The sequence below is a fragment of the Mixophyes fleayi genome, chromosome 4, assembly GCF_038048845.1.
Source record: "Mixophyes fleayi isolate aMixFle1 chromosome 4, aMixFle1.hap1, whole genome shotgun sequence".
Classification (NCBI taxonomy): Eukaryota; Metazoa; Chordata; class Amphibia; order Anura; family Limnodynastidae; genus Mixophyes; species Mixophyes fleayi.
The window spans coordinates 91,015,761-91,037,230 of record NC_134405.1 but is presented as its reverse complement, the minus strand read 5'-3'; the positions used below and the strand labels follow the sequence as shown (position 1 = coordinate 91,037,230).

General features: G+C 40.4%; 1 protein-coding gene across 17 annotated transcripts in view; it reads right to left on the bottom strand.

Annotated features, from left to right (window-relative positions):
* The window catches only part of AKAP13 (A-kinase anchoring protein 13), a 169,821-nt gene that overhangs the window by 90,115 nt on the left and 58,236 nt on the right, over positions 1 to 21,470 (bottom strand). For all 17 annotated transcript variants that reach the window (XM_075207724.1, XM_075207729.1, XM_075207725.1 and 14 more), the window contains exons 5-7: positions 20,495 to 20,788; positions 10,835 to 11,015; positions 1,094 to 1,280 (exon numbers count right to left, since the gene is read on the bottom strand). In XM_075207724.1, coding sequence (XP_075063825.1) covers positions 1,094 to 1,280; positions 10,835 to 11,015; positions 20,495 to 20,788 — 662 coding nt within the window. The remainder of the gene's footprint in view (positions 1 to 1,093; positions 1,281 to 10,834; positions 11,016 to 20,494; positions 20,789 to 21,470) is intronic.

The window sequence follows — 21,470 nt, the reverse complement described above, 5'->3', positions numbered from 1 at the left end:
TGGCTGATTGAACATTAAATGTCACTTAATTTAGAAATAACCAGAGTGTTGAATGTTAACTTGTATATAATAAGTATATAATAAGTTGTATAAGATGATTGTACATAAAACAACTGTCAACAAACATAGCATATCATACACACAATTACATACTACCCACCCTCAAAAATTCAACTTGCAGAAAAGGGACCAGGCACTAAACATACATATACTAAACTAATAAGAAAGATAATGTTTCACATGCAGAAATATTAGATAAATGTAGATATTTTTCAAGCTCTGAGTAGGGAACAATTTCTCATCATATTTTTCAACAACTGGTGAATATTTATACAAACCCACCCTACACAACCCATTTTTCTAAGTGAAAAACAAAAACATCATAGGCTGCCTTGGGCCAATACTACACACGGAGAGTGCTGTTCTGATTGAAAGTGAACAAGTAAACAGAAGTGCCACTTGTTCTAGAACACACAGCTTCTTTCTACAACTACAGTGTGGGAAGTATCTATGAGCCTTGGATGAAGCTAATCTAACGTCATCAAACAATGATTATCTGTTGCACTCACTGCAAATGTATCACAACATAAGCATTATTAATTTGTTTTACTACTAAAACAGGGCCCAAAATAAACAGGCACACAGTTACAGAATTTTTTCAACAGTTAACTAATGACAACTTACACTTTATAGTTAAGATTATAGTGATGAAGCTAGTAAAGCGAGGGGCACTGATTCTCACGTACACCTCCCACCTGTTCAACATGCATTTATTGTATGTAATCTCCACCAGCAATCATCTATATCACACAGTTGCACACTAGGTGGCGCTTTAGGCAACAGCACACCATGCAAACACCTAGAAACAGGCATGGTTGTGTGAATATGCACAGATTACGTATAATATATACACATACTATATATATATATATATATATATATATATATATATATATATATATATATATATATATATATATATATATATATATATATATATATATATACACACATATATATATATATATATATATACACACATATATATATATATATATACACACACACACACACTTTTAACCCGCTGACTCACCTGACAATGAGAATGGCTCTGGATGTATTTGTTTAGCTGTTCAATGCTGTTCTCCATGTTGGTATGAGACTCAACTTGGGATTTCTCGGTCAGAGTGTAAACATCTAATCCACAATGGTGTTTGAAAGCAAGATTGCCTGAATGCTCCACATGAGAAGGTTCACTAGGAAAATCTTTGGGATCCGCTCTGCAAAAGAAATAATGTGAATATATGAATATACAGTGAGAATACAATTTCTATGGAAAATGCATTTCAATTGGCGATTATGCAAAAGTTCCTTTTCACTGCAGGCATGGTTTCGGACTGCATAAAAACAAAACAATTTTGATGAATGAGTCAAGTTACCAAACCCATACCTGACCTTGCCCAGGACACCAATCCTTACATAACCATTCTAACAATCACCACTGACTGGCTACAAACTCGATAGTTTTACATGTCAGTGTTTTAGTTTGTTTGTTCTTTTCATAATCAGGAAAATTTACAAGCAGCGGCACCTTTATCTGCCTTCAGTACCAGCCATAAAGACACCTGCCTGATCAATGTTATAAATCGCTGCCCATGTATTGTGAAAGAAATGTCATAATGTGCCCATAATAAAAACAAATATCTGAATCATAAGCATAATATTATGTCAATTGGTATGGCAAATCCAGTTTCTCTGATGCAAGAATACTATTGTCTCCAAGAATAGAATTCTTCCCTTCAATTGTTGATGGAAGAGCAAAATCACTTCCTCTGAATTTTAGAGGACAATAAAGTTGAATCCCGTAGCAACCCTTTAGGATTCCTCCCACTGGCTCATCCAAACTAAGCAGCTATGGAAACAGATAAGAAAGCAACAGTAACCACTGTACATCAGGACCTGTTGACTAATTATTGATTTTCACCTTTGTACCTAGTAAAAACCAATAAAAAGTGTATTTAAAAAAAAAAAAAAAAGAAGAAAAACACACACAAAAAAGAAAATAAACAAAGAAACAAAAAAAAAAGAAAAAAGGAAAGAAAACAACAGTGCGGCTTGGAAGACACACTCAATATCAAAGACACTCAATATTCACAATATGACTTTGGCACTGTGACTACCTGGCCACCGGGATTTCTATATCCATGCTTTGTTTAAAATGTTCCAGTACTCCTGAATACTAACTGTAGTGTCATTTCTGCATTGCTAACAATGACCTCATAATTTTGGGTGTTGTTTCAGCGCAGTGCCTGGCAGACTGTTTTGTCAGTCAGCTATTAAGTCTGCTCCCTCCCTTGTGGGTGAAGCAGGAAATCTGGTTTTTTGTTTTTTTTTTATGACTGTGAACAACTTATTTCAAGATGTTATTTTGAGATCTTCTTGTAGGGAGGAGAACTGTGTGTGGTATTATTTCAAGGTAAACTGAACTACCGTTATGGGTGGTGGTGTAACAGTAACACGGAATCTTTGTCTGTCTGTATCAGGAATACAAAAGAAAAGTTTTTTTTTTTTTTATTCTTTTGTGTTTAGCTCTCCTTGCTTCTTACAGCTCTAGTATTTAGGTGAAATATTTTGAGAAGCAAATATTTCTTTTCCTAGCTCTTCCTGAAGGTCGCATTGAGGGTTAATTTGCCCATGTGATACATGAGCAAGGATTTAGCTGTAATTCAAGGTGTTTTAAATCTTTCAGGTGTTGTATTACATGCTGCACAATACACCTGCATTGTTGGTAAGCCTGCCATCTTTCTGCCACCATGGAACATTCCTGAGTTTCTTTTTGGCATATCTGAAATAGAAGTGTGTTGCAACAAAAGTCCTACCTTATTACTTTTTAATAGATGTTCTAGTTTACGTTGTATTACGATGAAACAGCTGCCCCTGAACTGTGATTATTCTATTTTTTATTTTCCCCAACGCCTTCCTGGCAGGGAAATCGTTTTGCAGTGCTCCAAACTCTTTCCTTTTGTATTTTATTGTTTTGCTACCATCTGAAATGCTGAAAATAGAAGAATTTCTCATACTATTTGTAACATATGTGCATCTGCTGTTCATTAACCCCAAATCATTTCTACATATGCACAGTCATTTTTGTACTTTTTAAACCTATTGAATGCCAGTGATAACATGAGATTTTACTAAGCAAAGGGCAGCACCGTGCTACCATCTAAGTGACCGTTTTCATATCTTGCAGTGTCCAGTGTGCCCACTAAGACACTTCGTCCAGGAGATGCATTCTGCTAGATGCTGACTGTGTACATGAATGAACCTGGGTTCAATTAATTCATTGATATGAAACTATTTTTTACATCAATTGGTTAATCCCAAGTTAAGTCAGTCAGAAAGTGAGAGCTACATTTTGGAACAAATTAATATCTATAAAGAAAATGGGTCAGGTTTATACCTGTCTGTATTAAAGTTATTGCCAAGCCTTTCATTTACTGGACACACAGTAAAGTATGCCTGAGTTGAAAGTAGATTTTGCCATTCATGTATACAAAGTAAATTATGCAGCATGTATATTTATAATACACCCATCACCTCTACACATGGGAGACATATATTTTACATGCAATATACTATTTCCTAGCAATCATTGACCACACTGAGATACTGTTTTGTTTTGTTTTTGTACTGCAAAATTCTTGCAACTCTCTCAAATGCCAATTTATAAAGTGATGTGTGTAAAAAATAAAGTCTGGGTCTTCAGATTTAAGTCTGCATTCGTCATTCTAGGAGCTACTTAGATTATTCACTATTGCGGTGTCTACAGAGCGTACCTTTGTGCATGGCTGCTTGAGCTAGTATTCTGCCTGCCCTTCTGAATCAACAACTTTATTTACATTCATGCAACAATTTGTTTTGCAGATGCTTATTGGGAAACCTAAGCTAGTGAATAATTAAGACTTGTTTCCGCTGCAGTTTAGACAAACTAACCTTGTCTATACTCAACAAAAATTCACTGCTACACTCCGTTATTAACTTTACTAAAAAACAATCTGTTGGGTATCACTTTATTTCATTAAATGCATTGTTTTAACTTATTATTGAGATTAAGGGTAACGTGCGACGCTTTTGAAGGTTCGTGGGACGCCCATGTGCATCAGGTTTCCCATCACTGCTTTAGGCAGCCTAAACTAAAAAACATAACATACAATATCATAACTCCCAAGTCTCCAACAACAAGCTGGTGATGCTTCAGGATACAGAAAATTGGTTTCTAGACTTTTCTAGCAGTTTGTTATAGTAATGCACTACTGCAATCTGCACATCACTTAATACCTTAAAGTCTGAGTATTCCAAAGGAAAAACAAACACAAAATAAAGACATATTTACAGAATTGGACTGAAAGATGTTTTTGTGTTGAATATACAGGGAAAAAAAGTTTTCCTACTAAAGATTTGATATTCAAACATTTGTTCCAGAGTGGAAACATTTATTATATGTATACTAGCCACTGTATAGTAATAGCTATTCAAGAATGCTACTGGGAACCAGTAAGAATCTTGTGTAACTGATTAACTAGCAAAATGTCAGTCATTAACTTATGGAAAGCGAATCAATCTCCTACACAGTAGATGCACCACACAACACTGTGTGTAGGTGACTGGCACACTTTAAATATACTACATACAATTTTAAAATGTATTGGGACCTGAATTTTCTAGACATGTCTGTTACTATTGCAAAATCCGTTTGATATTAAATTAACTTATATTTTAGGTTCTGCATTCATTATAAGCAATTGGAGCTTTTGGATCAGGATTGGAGCAAGAGTCAGGTCTATGAGAAGCTATTTGATGCTGAAACACGGAATGCTGCCAATACTAGATGTCACTGCCTAGAACTAAAGGTTCCAATTCTGCCTAGACTATTCCTGTATTAGGAACATAATTAATATTTATGCAGTATGTTATACATCAAAGTTGGCATTATCATTCAATGGCAATAGTAGTAGTACAAGTAGTAAGGGAAGAGGCAAACACAAAACAGCTGTATCAGCTTCAGGCCAGCTAAGAGTGTAAGAGACAGCTGACCATGTAACACAAGGACCATTTGAGCTTGCTTGCAAATTGATCCAGAATAAAAAGACAAAGAGGCAGCAGTCACGAATATACATATAAAAGTTACTGGGATAAAATTGAAAAGATCCCTGCTAATGTGACCAGGGCCAGAGCTTGCCTTCTGTTAGCTCAGTCGCTCTCCTTCCTATATCAAAGAAATGCTTCCCTTGAACGGAGTTGCAAAGTGTGACATTATACCAGCCTGCCTGGTGAAAATGTGCCATAGGGCAGAAATATAGCACAAATAAATGTCCATATTTATATCTTAAAAATAAAAAAAGTGTCTGACAGAACACTGTTCTGTTTTACATTAAATATCTATCATCCTAGGTTTACCTCTTACCTGCAGATCTGTTATAAAAAAAAATAAAAAAATCGTATATGTCTAGAGTAAGAAGATGATTTGATCCATTTGAGAACGTTTAATAGCATAACGCGGCGGTTCCCAAACTGTGCGCCGCGACTCCCAGGGGTGCCGCGGCGCTGTCACTGGGGTGCCGTGGACAGCCATTAAAAAAAAAAAAAAAAAAAAAAAAGAACACAGAAACTTACCAATCTGTCGGGCGCCGGGACCCAGCAGCCGCCTCTCTCCCGCAGCTGTCACTGAATTTCGACGTCAGTAACAAGCTACGGGAGAGAGAAGGCTGCTGGGTCCCAGAGCCCGACGGATTGGTAAGTATCTGTGGTTTTTTTTTTGGGGGGGGGGTTTATGGCTGGTGCCTGGTGCGGGGCAGCGGAGGGGGACACAGCGTGACAGAGCGCAGAGGAGGGACAGCGTGACAGAGGGCAGAGGGGGGACAGCGTGACAGAGGGCAGAGGGGGGACAGCGTGACAGAGGGCAGAGGGGGGACAGCGTGACAGAGGGCAGAGGGGGGACAGCGTGACAGAGGGCAGAGGGGGGACAGCGTGACAGAGGGCAGAGGGGGGACAGCGTGACAGAGGGCAGAGGGGGGACAGCGTGACAGAGGGCAGAGGGGGGACAGCGTGACAGAGGGCAGAGGGGGGACAGCGTGACAGAGGGCAGAGGGGGGACAGCGTGACAGAGGGCAGAGGGGGGACAGCGTGACAGAGGGCAGAGGGGGCAGTGTGTCTGGATGCAGAGGGGGCAGTGTGTCTGGATGCAGAGGGGGCAGTGTGTCTGGATGCAGAGGGGGCAGTGTGTCTGGATGCAGAGGGGGCAGTGTGTCTGGATGCAGAGGGGGCAGAGTGTCTGGATGCAGAGGGGGCAGAGTGTCTGGATGCAGAGGGGGCAGAGTGTCTGGATGCAGAGGGGGCATTTTTGCATACAACTAAATAAGTATTTCTGTCCTGACCTAAATACTTATTACCCAACTACTTCTAAAACAGGACTGCTAAATAATTATTTTGGAGGGGTGCCTTGAAAAAATTTGGAGACTCTAAGGGTGCCGCGAACTGCAAAAGTTTGGGAACCACTGGCATAATGCAATTTATTTGATGGATTTTTTTGTTGCAGTGGACGGAGAACTTAATTATGTTACTAGTTTTGTGCTGTATCAGAAAGTTTCATTAGCATTATATTTTGCTTCAATTTCCTGATGATCTAGTAAGCTACAAATGTTTCGACATCAGGAAAGTAAAGAACAGCAATAAATCTCCAAACAAAGATTTTTTGGCTGCATAAGAGAGGTTATGAGGACTAGCAGAAGCAAGATCAGTCCAAAGCTGCTCTAGTATGTGTGTTTCATTTGAAAAGTGAAACACCTACAATGTTCACAGCTCTTTTATGCATGATTTTATAAAATATAACATTTAAGATAAAAGAAGTGGTCATGTTATAAGCCATACAGTAACCCTGCTGACCATGCCTCCATCAAATGTCTCGCCCTTTCTTCCTCCTTTGGCCTCACTAAATGGACCTCATCCCTCACCCACTGTCTTGGTCACTCCTCCCTTGACCTCATCTTATCTCATCTATGTGCTCTCTCAGACTTCTCCAACTCTCCCTTTTGCACTCTCTGACCACCATTTCCTCTACTTCACTGTCCTTTTTTCCTGCACTTCCCTACCTAAAACTAACCTCACTAGGCACAATCTTGATGCTCTAGACCCTTCTTCCTTCTTTCGAAAACTCTCCTCTTCCCACCCTGGTCTGGCCTGACCAGGCAACCTCTCTCTCTACTTACCACTGCCTTGGAAGATGTTGCCCCTGCCTCTTCTTTTCACCGTCGCAGCTTAATTCACCCAACATTGGCACTCCAACTTCACCCGCTTCCTTTAGAAGTGCACTCGTGCTGCTGAAACCCTCTGGAGGAAATCTCTCTCCCTGATCCACTTCCTTCATTTTAAATTAATCCTGTCTTCCTACAGCCCTCTCCCTCGCTAAACAATCTGTCTTTAAGTCCCTCATCTCTACTCAGTCCTCCAAATCCTGAAGCCTCTTTGCCACGTTTAACTCTGTCCTCTCCCATCCCACTCAACCTCCATTTTGGAGAAGAGAAAGGAGGCAATCAGACTCGAAATCTCCTCCTCCCATCCTTCTCCTGCCCCCCTCATTGCAACACCATCCTCCAACAACCAACTCTGGTGCTCCTTCCATCCTACTATGGGTGAAGAAGTCCACTCTCTCATTCTTTCCTTTCGCTAATCCCTCTGCCACTGAATCCCATTCCCTCTCACCTCCTTCTCTCTCTCTCAGCCACTACCTTCTCCTATCTAGTTCACCTCTTCAACCTCTCACTCTCCACTATTATCATCCCCTCCTCCTTTAAACATGTTATCTCTCCCATTCTCAAAAAACCCAATCTTGATCGCACCTCACTTGCTAACAACCACCCCATTTCACTTCTCCCCTATGCCTCTGAATTACATGAACAGGTTGTCTGCAACCTCCTCACAGGCACCTGTCAGACAATTCACTACTTGACCCTCTCCAATATGGTTTCCAACCCCTCCACTGCACTGAGACCGCCCTGGCCAAAGTTAGTAATGATCTTCTCTCGGCTAAATCCACTGGTCACTTCTCCCTGCTCATCCCCTTGGACTTTTCCGCAGCTTCGAGGATCACCCCCTCCTGTGACAGATATTTCTTTCTCTTGGCCTCTCTGGCTTTGTCCCCACTTGGTTCCCCCCTTACCTCGCCAACCACTCCTTCTCTGTATCCACGTCTGGTTCATCCTCTCCACCCACCCTGTAGAAGTACCTTTGGCCTCTACTCTTCACTATATACTACCATCCTGGGTGATCTCATCACTTCCTGTCTCCAGTATCACCTTTATGCCAATGACATTTGACTGTACATCTCTTCTCCTGACACCCCCCCCCCTCTTCACTCGCGTACAGCCTCTCTGACATCTCCTCTTGGATTTTCTCATGTTTTCTCAAAATTAACATTGCCAAAACCGATCTCATGGTCTTCCCTCCTTCTAGATATTCATCCCACCTTGTTCTCTCTGTCAATGTTAACACCACCACCATCTCATCTGTTCCCAACTCCATTGCCTGGTTATCACTCTAGACTCCTCCCTCTTGTTTGCCCCCTACATTCAATTTCTTACCCAATCGTGTCGCTTCCAACTACTCAACATCGCCCGCATCTGGCCCTTTCTATCTTAGGATGCCACCAAAACTATTATCCATGCTCTCATCATTTCCTACCTTGATTACTGTAACCTTCCCCTTACCAGCCTTCCCCGCTCTCACCTCGCTGCCCTTCGTTCTATACTCAACAAGGCTGCGAAACATATTTATTTTTCTTTCACGTTGCTCTTTTTCTGTCTCCCCTCTCTGCCTTGCTTAGACTGGCTCCATTTCCCCTACTGAATCCTTTTCAAACCCTTCACCCTCACATACAAGGCCCTCTCCCACTCCACTGCCCCATATATCTCTAACCTCCTCTCCATTCACACTCCTTTCCATTTTCTTTGATCGGCCAATGACCGTTGCCTCTCCTCCACTCTGATCACCTCATTCCACTCCAGAATTCAAGATTTCTCCTGTGCTGACCCCTCCACTGGAACGACCTCCCACACTCAATCCAACTGTCCCCTAATTTGTACTCCTTCAAACACGCACTCAAAACTCATCTCTTCCTCAAAGCCTACAAGCCATCCACCTAACCCTCTCTCCAAGCTTGTTCTCATCACCTTTCTTCTCTTCCCTGCCCCTTTTCTCCTATCTCTTGTGCTAAATCTCCTCTATTGACTTCCCTCTGTACCTACTGTCCGATTGCCCTCCCTTTAAAATGTAAGCTCTTACGAGCAGGGCTGTCTTCCCTCCTGTCTCCATACCTATTCTGCTCCAACTTCATTGTAATAGTTTTTCCTGGAGCCTTTGGAATCTTGGTCTTATTCGTTTATTGCCCTGTACCGTTTTACCCTGTATGGTCTACTGTATGTATTATGTATGGCGCTGCGGAAATATTGCGACGCCTTATAAATAAAAGGATAACAATAATAATACAGTACAACCACTCTAAGACCAGTTCCCCATTTGCACTAAAACACATCATAGATTGTAAGCTTGCGAGTAGGGCCTTCTTACCCCTCTCTCTGTATTACCCATCATTGTTTTATTACAGTGTTTGTTCCCAATTGTAAAGCGCTAAAGAATTTGCTGGCGCTATATAAATAAATGATGATGATGCTTTTACTATGGTTTTATAACGCCAGTGAACACATGTAAACAGGTATGGGGATGGAATCTATTGATTGCAATGACCCAAGACGCACATTTGATTTTCAAATAAACAACAGTCCCATTTTCTAACAGCACCTTAAAATACAGGTGCCAGCTTATCAACGATAATAGGGAGGGGGGACATTCTACAGAGGCTTACAGATTATGGAATGTATTAAATATTTTGTTTTATTCAAAACATTATGTTAACAGTGGCGTGTGGCATAGAAATCGCATCAGTATGTGCACCCCATTACCAAGAGACTTTCCTATCTAACAAGATCAGCTGTCCAGTTTGTATATGGAGAGAAAACCAAATTCATGCTCCTACATTATTACATCTCCAAAGTAATTCCAGGGCACGTGCTTCCCATCTCCCCATACATACTTTACAGGCAGCAGTTGCATTTATCTTCACTCACAGATAGTATGTGTGTCCAGTACTATAAATAAAGAACATGCTGTTGGTACGGGGGGCAGAGAAAGGTAGAGAAAACACATTCAGATTTAATCCTATACCACTATGACTATTCTAATCATAATGCCATAGGAGAATGACTGCTGAATATCTATTTTATCCAGGAACAGAATTAAAAGTACCAAATACAGGATAGCCAGTGCAGTATATAAGATTATTCTTTCCCACTGGAAAATAGCACACAATAAGCAGCAGTAGTTATGTAAACCTCCTGCTGTTTAACTGTAACTATTACCAAGTCTGATGGAAATAAGACCCTTTACTTCCAATAGAGGCGTCATATATTCCTTTCAAATTGATTGCCGTTATAGTTATAACAAACTTTTATGACTAAATGCAATATAGTATTATTGCCACCAGTTTTAAAATCAAATTAAAGAGAAAATATATTTGACGGCGAAAAGATGCTGACACTGGCTCCAGAACTCCTTATAAATGTCTATTTGTACTACATTACTGGTATCACAAATTCCAAGTAATATAAACAACTTTGGAAGAATATTTTTTAACACATTAAACGTTGTCTGCAGTAATTAAAGCATTATTCAAGCATTAGCCACTTATTATTTAAACAAGTACAATGAAAAAAATATTCCATACTTCAACAATTGGTGCAATTTCCAGAAGCCTCGTTCCAAGGCAAGGCTTACAGGTGTTGCACCTCTTCTGTTGGGAATAGCCAACGCTGTTTCTCCCCCTGGTTGCTCCAGAAGAAACTTTGACAGTCGGCAAAGGCCCAGCCTTGCAGCAAAGTGCATTAACGTCTCCTGCAGATGGTCATCTAGAGGAGAACACATTTAAAAGAAGTCAATATCACACATATCAATGCAAAGTGCTCTTCCGTTCTCACTATATGCTTCATTTGCTGGGAAAAGAAATTCTGCACAAAATATGCAGACATTTCTTTCAGATGATTAGATACATGTACTCTCAGACTAAACCTCTTCATAGACCATAAATGAGTACTGTCAAGACTACAAGGCGATACTACAACATAACACAATTCACATGTTTAGTGTAAGCCTGGCTTAATACAACGGAAGCAACCATTTTGTGGACTGAACCAACAAACATGAGAATACAGCCACAAGCTTCAGTGATGTCGCTGTTCTCCAGTGGAATTATAGGCTCCTGAGCATTGGATAAACTTACAAAATGGCCGTCTCTGTGTAGGTGACAAGTACACTTCATCACAGATATAATCTTGGTTAAAATTTTAGAGGTGTGCTGAACTTATATACATGGATGGTTTTATTCTGTTTTCAGACCACTTGTCAAAAGCAGCAAGATCTTTTCTTTCACATTTTACCTTCAAAACTTTAGTGGCTGGGGACACAATTTATTGACTACTACAATTCCTATTTAATCTGTCTCTGCCGTGCTTGCCTACATTATGTACCTCCCCTCGGTCATTGCATTATTAGGCTGGATGGGGCGGGGCTCATGACAACGTGAATAGAGTCATCATGGATATGCCCCATCCGCATCACCAAAAAGTGAAGAGGCATACGGGTGAGTAGCCTACCCTACCGGGAGTTCAGGACGTCTCTCCAACATTCGGGAATCCCCGGAATGTAGACAAGTATGGTCTCTGCAATCTACTTGGAAAGGAAACACTGATATTAGGAAGGAGATACCAGAAAACAGGAGACAGATACAAGATAAATAGTAAACAGTTCCATTTTCTGGTAAACAGCAGCTGGCATGACTTCGCTTTTTAAACACTCCAGAAATGTGCATTCATGGTGAGAATTGCACATTAATGACAATGGATTAAACAACAAGCACCTTTTAGCCTATAATTATAAATAGGGGATCCAACAGAAAAACCCTGCCTAGACAGGAGACTTGTGACAACAATGGCAGAAATATATTTCAGGATTTTCCTTCCTTTCGGCTCACCTGTGTATTTTGAATGGGAGCCAGTTCTGTAACTGTTCCCCATTTAGCAGCTGGCTGGATATAATGAGTCATCCATAGTTCATAGACGTAACTCAGCGCTCTCTCATTTCAGCAGAGCGTGTGTACTATAGTGTTGTTCACTGTAACTGGGAATCACTAACAAACCTCCATTTAGTTAAGTATAACTTTTATGAGTTCAATATACAGAACTGCATCTCAAATGACCACTGGGGGTATTTCTTTTTATACATACACGCACACCATCTGTGCATCTATGTACATTTTTACAATTTTATAAAAGGCATATCTATTCTACTTTTATTTCTTTTTTTAAGTACTATCATGTCTATTTTCATTTTAAATAGACAGCAAGTTATTTTACACCCAGAACCTATGTTTATGTAAATAATCCATCATTAAGAGTGGAAAACCTATATTAAAAAAAACAAAAAACAAAACAAAAAACAATCATCCTTAAATATCAAGGAAGCCATCCTGCGGTCACCAGCATAAATAATATGGTAGAGTGCCAAGCAATTCCAATTAGTCAAGCAAGAAGAAGTGGAAGCTGTTGTAAGGAGAGCCATACAAAATATATATTCTATCGAAAAAAGTAGCATTTTTGTTTTTTTATAGTATACCTGATCTTTACAGTTAGTGAAATGACCCTTTACGGTAGCATGTCATATTATAACCTACATGTGCTAAGACCTGCAGAGTGAGCACTTGCAGCAAGATCGTGTGTCAAACATACACAGAACAGAGGTCTATTTTGCTCCTTGTGGGATATCTACCAATAATGCAAATAAAGGCTGCCTGCCTGCTGGTGTATTGCTTGTTTAATGTGTCCTTGGCCGTATAATATTTGCCATGATGTGCAGCATCCCCACAGATGTAGAGTTCAAGGAGACTCAGGCGATAGAAACTTGGGCTATTTAGACAGCTGAACTAGAGTGAACTGGTGTTTAAAGTGTCTAGTGACAGAAACCACCCACTGGATTTGTGTTTCATACAAGATACTGGAATAATTTCAAAGATAATTAATTATTACTCTTACAAGATGCGTAGGCCAGGTCAGTGTGCTTTAAATATCTTTCACAAACACTGCAGACATATATAGCCCACGCACCCAGTTATTAGATCCTTATGAGTCAAGAATTAGAAATTTGTTTAAATTCTTCATAGGAATAGATTAAGTCTGCAAAATTTATCTGCATCAGTGTATGCTTAATTTCTGTGAAGAGAAGAATGAATTTAATCATAACTCACCAACTTTTGTCAGTTGGTGTTCGGGAGCCTCTCTGGGGAAGGTGGGCGTGCGGGGGGTGGGGCTCCGAAATTGCGCCATGACGTAATGACGCAAAATGCTTCATTTTACAGTGGGGATGGGGCCATAATGACGCGATTCTCCGGGAACCGCAGCATTTTGGCCCTAATTCGGGGAGATGTGGGAGATTGCCACACTCTCCCGGTAGTCCCACCCGAAATGCGGGAGTCTCCGGGACATTCCGGGAGAGTTGGCAAGTATGAATTTAATACAAAGTTTCAACATAAACCTTGAACTCAACACTAATATAATGCATAGCATCCTTATACGTTATACTTGAAATCACTATACCGACCATGAAATCATCAATACCTCCAATCAGAATTCAGCACATCCTTTTATGCTGTATCCCAGCTGGAACATTAAGGTATTATACTAGACATGTAATATCCAATATTACCATATGAATAAAACTATATTATTTATATTAACAGGGTTCTTGGAGACTCCTAACATCTTTATAGTTTACACTAGTTGTCGAATTTGGGGTGTATACGGTGGTATGTCGTAGCGCCACTTCTACTGCTTGATTGTAAAACCACCAAATTTCATTGACTTACTTCTAAATAGTTCCATATCGCCATTTCTAAATCTACTCTTCGACCACTGGTTTACATTCTATAAAAGCTGTAGGCGCTCAACAGGATTTAATTCAATAGTATGCAATAAATGTCAACATCATTAGGGAAACATTTCCCAAATCAGGAAAATAACTATACACACATACAGTGGTCGAAGTGTAAATGTAGAAGTGGCAGTATGGAAAATAGTTCTCCAATAAAGGCAGTTGGAGAAGTGGTAGTATGGCATACCACAGTATACCAGCCCATTTTGACCACTTGAGTATTTTGGTTTTAGATATGCAATTTTTATTAAAATAGCAAAAATATGCTATCATCATCATCAATTTATATAGCGCCAGCAAATTCCGTAGCGCTTTACAATTGGGAACAAACATTGATAAAACAATACTGGGTAATACATACAGACAGAGAGGTAAGAGAACCCTGCTCGCAAGCTTACAATCTATAGGACAATGGGAGTTAGAAACACAAGGGCATGTGCTACATCATATTGCACAATGGACCAGCTAGAACGCAAAGGTAAAAGTATTGAGTGGGCGGTGTGTGGGGCAATGTTGGTCAGAGGGTTGTTGTCTTGCGTTAGCAGTGTAGAGGATGGTAATAGGGTAATCTAGGGAAATTAAGATGGTGGTTGAGGAATATCATCACCTTGTCTGAAGAGATGGGTTTTCAGTGAATGCTTGAAGGTTTGAAGACTAGAGGAAAGTCTTACTGTGCGAGGGAGGGAATTCCACAAAGTGGGTGCAGCCCGAAAAAAGTCCTGTAACCGAGAATGGGAGGATGTGATGAGAGTGGAAGAGAGACGCAGATCTTGTGCAGAACAGAGGTGTCGTGTTGGGAGATATTTTGAGACAAGTGAGGAAATGTATGTCGGTGCAATTTTGTTGATGGTATGTTAGAAGAATTTTATATTGGATTCGTTGAAATACAGGCAGCCAATGTAGAGACCGACAGAGTGGCTCAGCAAAGGAATAATGGTTAGTAAGGAAAATCATTCTAGCCGCTGCGTGCAAAATAGATTGTAGGGGTTCAAGTCTGACTTTGAGAAGACCAGTAAGGAGGGAATTGCAATAGTCGATGCGGGAGATGATGAGTGCATGAATTAATGTTTTTGTGGTGTCAGATATGTGCATATTCTGGAAATGTTCTTTAGGTGTATGTAACATGATTTAGATATAGAGTTGATCTGGGGAATAAACGACAGTTGTCAATCAAGGATTACACCTAAGCAATGAGTTTGCGGGGTGGGATTTATGGTCATGTAATCAACAGAAATAGAAATGTCAGGCAGGAAGCTACTGTTTTTGGGTGGGAATATTATTAATTCAGTTTTTAAAAGATTGAGTTTGAGTTGGCGAGAAGACATCCAAGATAAAATGGCAGAAAGACAGTCAGTAACGTAAGACAACACAGATGATGAAAGATCAGGAGAGGATAGATAAATTTGTGTATCATCCGCATACAGATGATACTGAAATCCAAAGGAGCTTATTAGTTTTCCAAGAGAAGTGGTGTAGATAGAGAATAGCAGAGGACCTAGGACTGAGCCTTGTGGTACTCCAACTGATAAAGGAAGCGGAGCAGAGGTGGATCCAGAGAAATTAACACTGAAAGAGCGATTAGATAGGTAGGATTAGAACTAGGATAGGACAGTGCCTTCAAGACCTAGGGATTGTAGCGTTTGTATGCGGAGAGAGTGGTCAACAGTGTCAAATGCAGCAGAGAGATCCTGGAGAATTAGAAGAGAGTAATGGTTATTATTTTTGCTGTGATCAGTTCATTGACAACCTTGGTCAGCGCAGTCTCTGTGGAGTGTTGAGAGCGAAAGCCTGACTGAAGAGGATCCAATAGGTTGTTTGCTGTAAGAAAGTGTGTGAGGCGAGTGTAGGCAATTCTCTCGAGAAGCTTGGAGGGGCATAGGAGTTGGGAGATGGGGTGGTAATTTACAAGAGAGTTAGGGTCAGAATTCTCTTTTTTTTAAAACTGGAGTAATCACTGCATGCTTGAATAGTGATGGAAAAATACCAGTAGAAAGAGATAGATTACAGATTTTAGTTAGAGCGGGAATGAGAACAGGAGACAGGGACCTACTAATTTGTGAGGGAATGGGATCAAGAAGACAGGAGGTAGAGTAGGAAGATGAGAAGAGAGTAGAAACTTCCTCTTCATTTGTGGGATCAAATGAAGAGAGTGTCAGAGCGTGCTACAAGGGAGATGATACCATTTCAAGCCTGATCTTATCAAATCACATAATTTTGCTCTATTTTTTTTCCTACATCATTATTAACCTCAATGACACTAATTTTCAGTCATTTCCACCTCACAGGTCACAATATTATTTTCATACACTTTTGGACAAAGACTGCAGCGAGCTGGCTGGATGCTAAGCGACAGAGCAATGACACACATACACACATAGCAGTTCATAGCACATCTAGGAAACATTGCCACACAGCAGTGGCAGAAAAGAAAAGTGGTGCAAGATGCAATTGTCCTCCCTCCCATCCACATGTAAGATTTTGAAAAGGACATGTACAGTTTAACAAACAAAATATTCCAGCAACCAGGAGTGCCACTTGTGGCTGAAGTGCATAGGTTATTTTGGCACCCCCAAAACAAGCTAAGAATGGGTTTAAGGCCGTTTAGCTAACAGTGCTGTGAATGAACTCTACAGTGGAAAAATGCTATTGTCATCATCCTCAGACTCATCCTCATCAGTGTGTATATCATCCTCACACAATATTAATTCATCCCCGCTGTAATCCACCATTACAGAAGTCTCTGCACTTTGATGTAATTGGCAGTAAAGGCCTTCCTCATGGAATTTGTAGTACATTTTGATGTACATCATCTTTTCCAAATTTTTAGCAAATAGCCTCCTACGCCGATCACTGACCAGGTTCCCAGTTGTGTTGAAAACTCTTTCTGAGTACACACTGGAAGGTGGGCAGTTTAGGTATTGCAAAGCGAGTTTTTACATGGGTCTGCAAATTGCATTTTTTTCCTTCCAGTGTGGAAAGGGACTGTCTGACGTGCCTATTTCAATGCTGTCGCTAAAATAATCCCCCACCATACTTTGGATGTTAATAGTAGGACAGATGGAGATACTGCAGAGGTGTCACGTTTTTTAGACCAGACCAGATGTCAAAATGTTGTGCGGAGTCATCTGCATCATCCCTGGGTCTCTTGGGAAAGCTAAACTTTTCCTAGCAGCAGCTGCCAGAGTACCACTTGAGCTGTCGACTTGCTCACCAGGAGCTCCTTGCAGTGGTTAACAGCACTGGGGCCATAAGTTCAATTCCTGACCACAGCCTTATCTGTGTGGAGTTTGCATGTTCTCCCCGTGTTTGCGTGGGTTTCCTCCGGGTGCTCCGGTTTCCTCCCACACTCCAAAAAACATACTAGTAGGTTAATTGGCTGCTAATAAATTGACCCTAGTCTGTGTGTGTGTGTGCGTGTTAGGGAATTTAGACTAACCTTCAACGGGACAGGGACTGATGTGAGTTCTCTGTACAGCGCTGTGGAATTAGTGGCACTATATAAATAATTGGTAATAATAATAACAATAATAATAATCTCTTGAGATCTAGGTCAATTGAAAGCAAACAGAAGACATAGCTCTTAAACCTAGGATCAAGCACAGTCATCAAACTGCAGTGATCAGATCATGGGGAAGCATTTAAAGTACTTGATCTACAAGTCTGACATAATTCGCGTAATTGCTTTGTTTTCATCTCCTCCTTCAGTTTCTCAAGCTGCCTTTCCAAAAGTCTAATTAAGCGAATCACGTGGTTCAAGCTATCAGTGCCTGAACTCACTTCCCAGGTGACTACTTTGAATGGTTTCAGAACCTTGCATAACACTGAAAGTATTCTCCATTGCGCTGGACTAAAATAAATTCCCCCTCCTTTCCCAATGTCATGACTTGTGGAGTAAGCGTGGATGGCTTTTCACTGTTCCTCCATCCTCAGAAGCATATACAGGGTGGAATTCCACCTTGTTGTCACCTTGCTTCAGTTGGTGGCAGGGCAAATTAAATTGCTCTTGGAGCTGCTGCAATCTCCTACATGCTGTTGCAGAATGCCGTAAATGTCCTGAAATTTTACGATCCAAAGACAGCATTTCCTGCACGTCCCTGTCATTTTTCAAAAAGCTCTGCGCCACCAAGTTGATTGTGGGAGCAAACCAGGGAATATGATGGAATTCACCCAGCTGTAATGCTTTCACAATATTGGTGACATTATCAGAAATGACATATGAGGAGAGACACCTGAGGAGAGTTAAAGTGGAACAAGCCATTTATCAATGACAACCCTTAGTTTTTGCAACAAATTGTCAGCTATATGCCTCTTAGTGAAGCCGGTGATACACAGAGTAGCCTGCCTCGAAAAAACCTGACGTAGTTGTGTACATGCTGCTGATTTTGCTTGTGAAGGCGAATCACCAACCCAGTAGGCTGTCGGTCATAATTTTTAGTTTGCCCAGTTCTGCTTCTCCACATATCTGTGGTTAAGAGGACAGTGGGTAGAATGGCCTTTTGTAGCCCAATAATTTCATTTTTACGAACCTTCTGGCAGAGGTGAGGAATAGCTTTTCTAGTAAAATGGTGTGATGGAATTTGGTAACGTAGACACAAACCTCAATTAACTGTCTAAAACCAGCTGCATTAATAGTGGATATTGGATGCAGATCTAACACTAGCAAAGTCGTCATGGTGTCTGTGATCAGCTTTGCGACTGGGTGACAGCTTTCATACTAGCGTTCTCTTGCAAAGGATTGTTAAACAGTCAATTGTTGTAAATACTAATAGTCTTTTTCAAGAACTCTGCTACCCTTTCTGTGTCTGTGAAATGACGCAGGATGTCCGTGGAGGGCGGTATTTATAGAATCCAAACCTCACGAGATCCGACGACGCAACAATGATGTTTTGCCTCGTTTTTATTTTCGAGGACATGTGAAAGTACTGAGCCGCCTCTGAGATATCATGGATGGAAAGGTATAAAAGTCTACATGTATGATTATGAGCAAGGAGGATGAGAGGCATTATAAGGCTGTGCCACCGATTTATTTTGGTAATTATAAACTTATTTCACACAAAAAAATATTCTGATAATTGCACTGCTGACACTAGTTAAAGCTGTCTTACCACCTAACTGGCAGAACAGTGGAGGAGACTGGAGGACAAATAAGAGGCCTCAATTCAGCAAACTGTGGCTTCTGATCTGATGACTCACACATCCTCTGTTTATTGCTGGGGCCACAAGACGAACCACAGAGCCAAATTAAAAAAATGGGTGCTTGGAGATGCCCCCAGGGTTTTGAAGAGGGTAAACACCACATCAATCAAACTGGATAAAATGCAGATTCGTGTGCAATAGGAGTTAAGAAGGGAAAGCACAGTTCCCTTGGGTGTTCTGCTTCACCAAATACACCAGGGGCCCAATAGCTCCAGCAGCGTAGCTAGGTACTCCTTTAGATTCAGAGTAAGTATGTGAACTCTCCCCTGTGAACTCTAATTCACAGGAAATAGGGGCAAGGACACCTATGCCTATTTGTAAGAGGCCAAGAGGTAAGTTTAGAGAGAAGTGCATCACTGATCAAGTGCTAATCATCCACCTCAGCATATCCGAACAACACATTCCACGTAAGGATACTTTCCTTTTCTATATCTCCTCTTTCAACTTCACTGCGATTTTAGATTTGAATGGAGATATTATTTAAGGACTGACAAAATGTACTAACCACTATAAAATTACAGCCATTTTTATATCTCCACCAACCTTTGAAAGATTTCTTTATTTGACACATCTGTCAATCTGAGAACATCATGAAATAAAACAAAGCATTCAATGCTCACACCCCGGAGCCACCACCACGCGGCGCTGCAGCTATCTGACTCAGCAGCAATTGGTCTTTGCTTGGGAGTTCCCACAAAAAAAACAAACCATACACCACACATATGGTACAAACTTAGTGCTATGGTTTGGTAAACATTGCAATGATTTATGTGTGAGGTGACTAGAGAGAGCACTGGTATGTGAGAATTGACACCCTTGAGTAAAATCACTGTAATAGAAATGTGACAACCAGCCATCATGCCTACTATATTCCATTTACTTGCAGAACAAGTTGCCTGCACAGTAAAAGTTCTGCTAATTAAAATCTTTTTGCATGAAAACAAACATAAAGGGCTCTTACCCTTCTCCGAATCAATAGAATCATTCACATTTATCCAACCTTCTTGTGCAAAGTACTAAAAAAATATTTTTTTTCCTTCCCTATTGCAGTTTCAATACATGTAGGTCAAATATAGATACAAATGATCATGTATTGTTCGTATATATAAACACACCAAAAGTGTTGTTTGTGGGACAATCCAAATTTTGTTACACACCGTTTTATTCTGATTTTTCATTTTGGAATCAAATTATTATTATAGACCATTACCCTTTATGTCTTGTGCTGCACCTAGTACATTCCATCCACTGGGCAGCTGCAGATGTCGAAAAGCCAATGTGATCTTTTCATCCAGAATGGTCGCATCCCCAGTAGACGGTCTTGAACTTTCTACGAAGCTAGCAAATATCAAGGCTTGCTGATTACCAGCATTGCCTGCTAAAAACTGAGCAGAATCGTATGCTTCGTCCTCGATGAAATCAAAGTCCTCTGCTGCAACTACAACTGATGAGCCCTTCTTAGAGGCGCAAAGAGAAACCTTTACTCGCTCACAGCAGTCGTGACCTAAGACACAAACAAAAAGAAGAGTTAATGAGGATATACTTCCAGTTTCCAGGGAGCTTGTTAAAATACAATTAAAATAAAACATAAGCAACAGTTTATAATCATTAGTACTATTCTCAATGGCACATAAAGCAATTTATGTAGGGAGAACTGCAAACAACTGGAGCAGGTGATACACTTTTCAGATGCCTCAGTGTGTCTTGTGGCATTACAACAATAGACAAGGAACTTATTAAAATATACACATCTCCTTCCTATGCCTTTCTCTTTAGCAGAAGAGTGAAGAGTGAATGGATTAAAAGAAATGCAGTAAAATGCAAGAACAGACATGACAATGTTGCAATGTGTAATTGATTCACTTTAATGAGCTACCTTTTACAACATAGATGTAGGAGAGAGTGTTTACCGAACCTTAATTCAATGCAACATTTTTGCTACGCATGTCCATACAATCATTTGACACACACAATCATCTGGAAATACTTATTTTCAGAATAACCTTGAATAGTACAGTTTATAAACCCCTCCCCCCCATTTTGCTTCCATTTTTTAATTACGGGCTCACAAATAAAAATCTGATTTTGGAATTGGTTGTTACCAATACTTAAAGCGATGCCGTAGAATTAACTCTACTGCCATATTTAAGAAAATGACTTAATTAATATTGAGGATTATGTTCTTA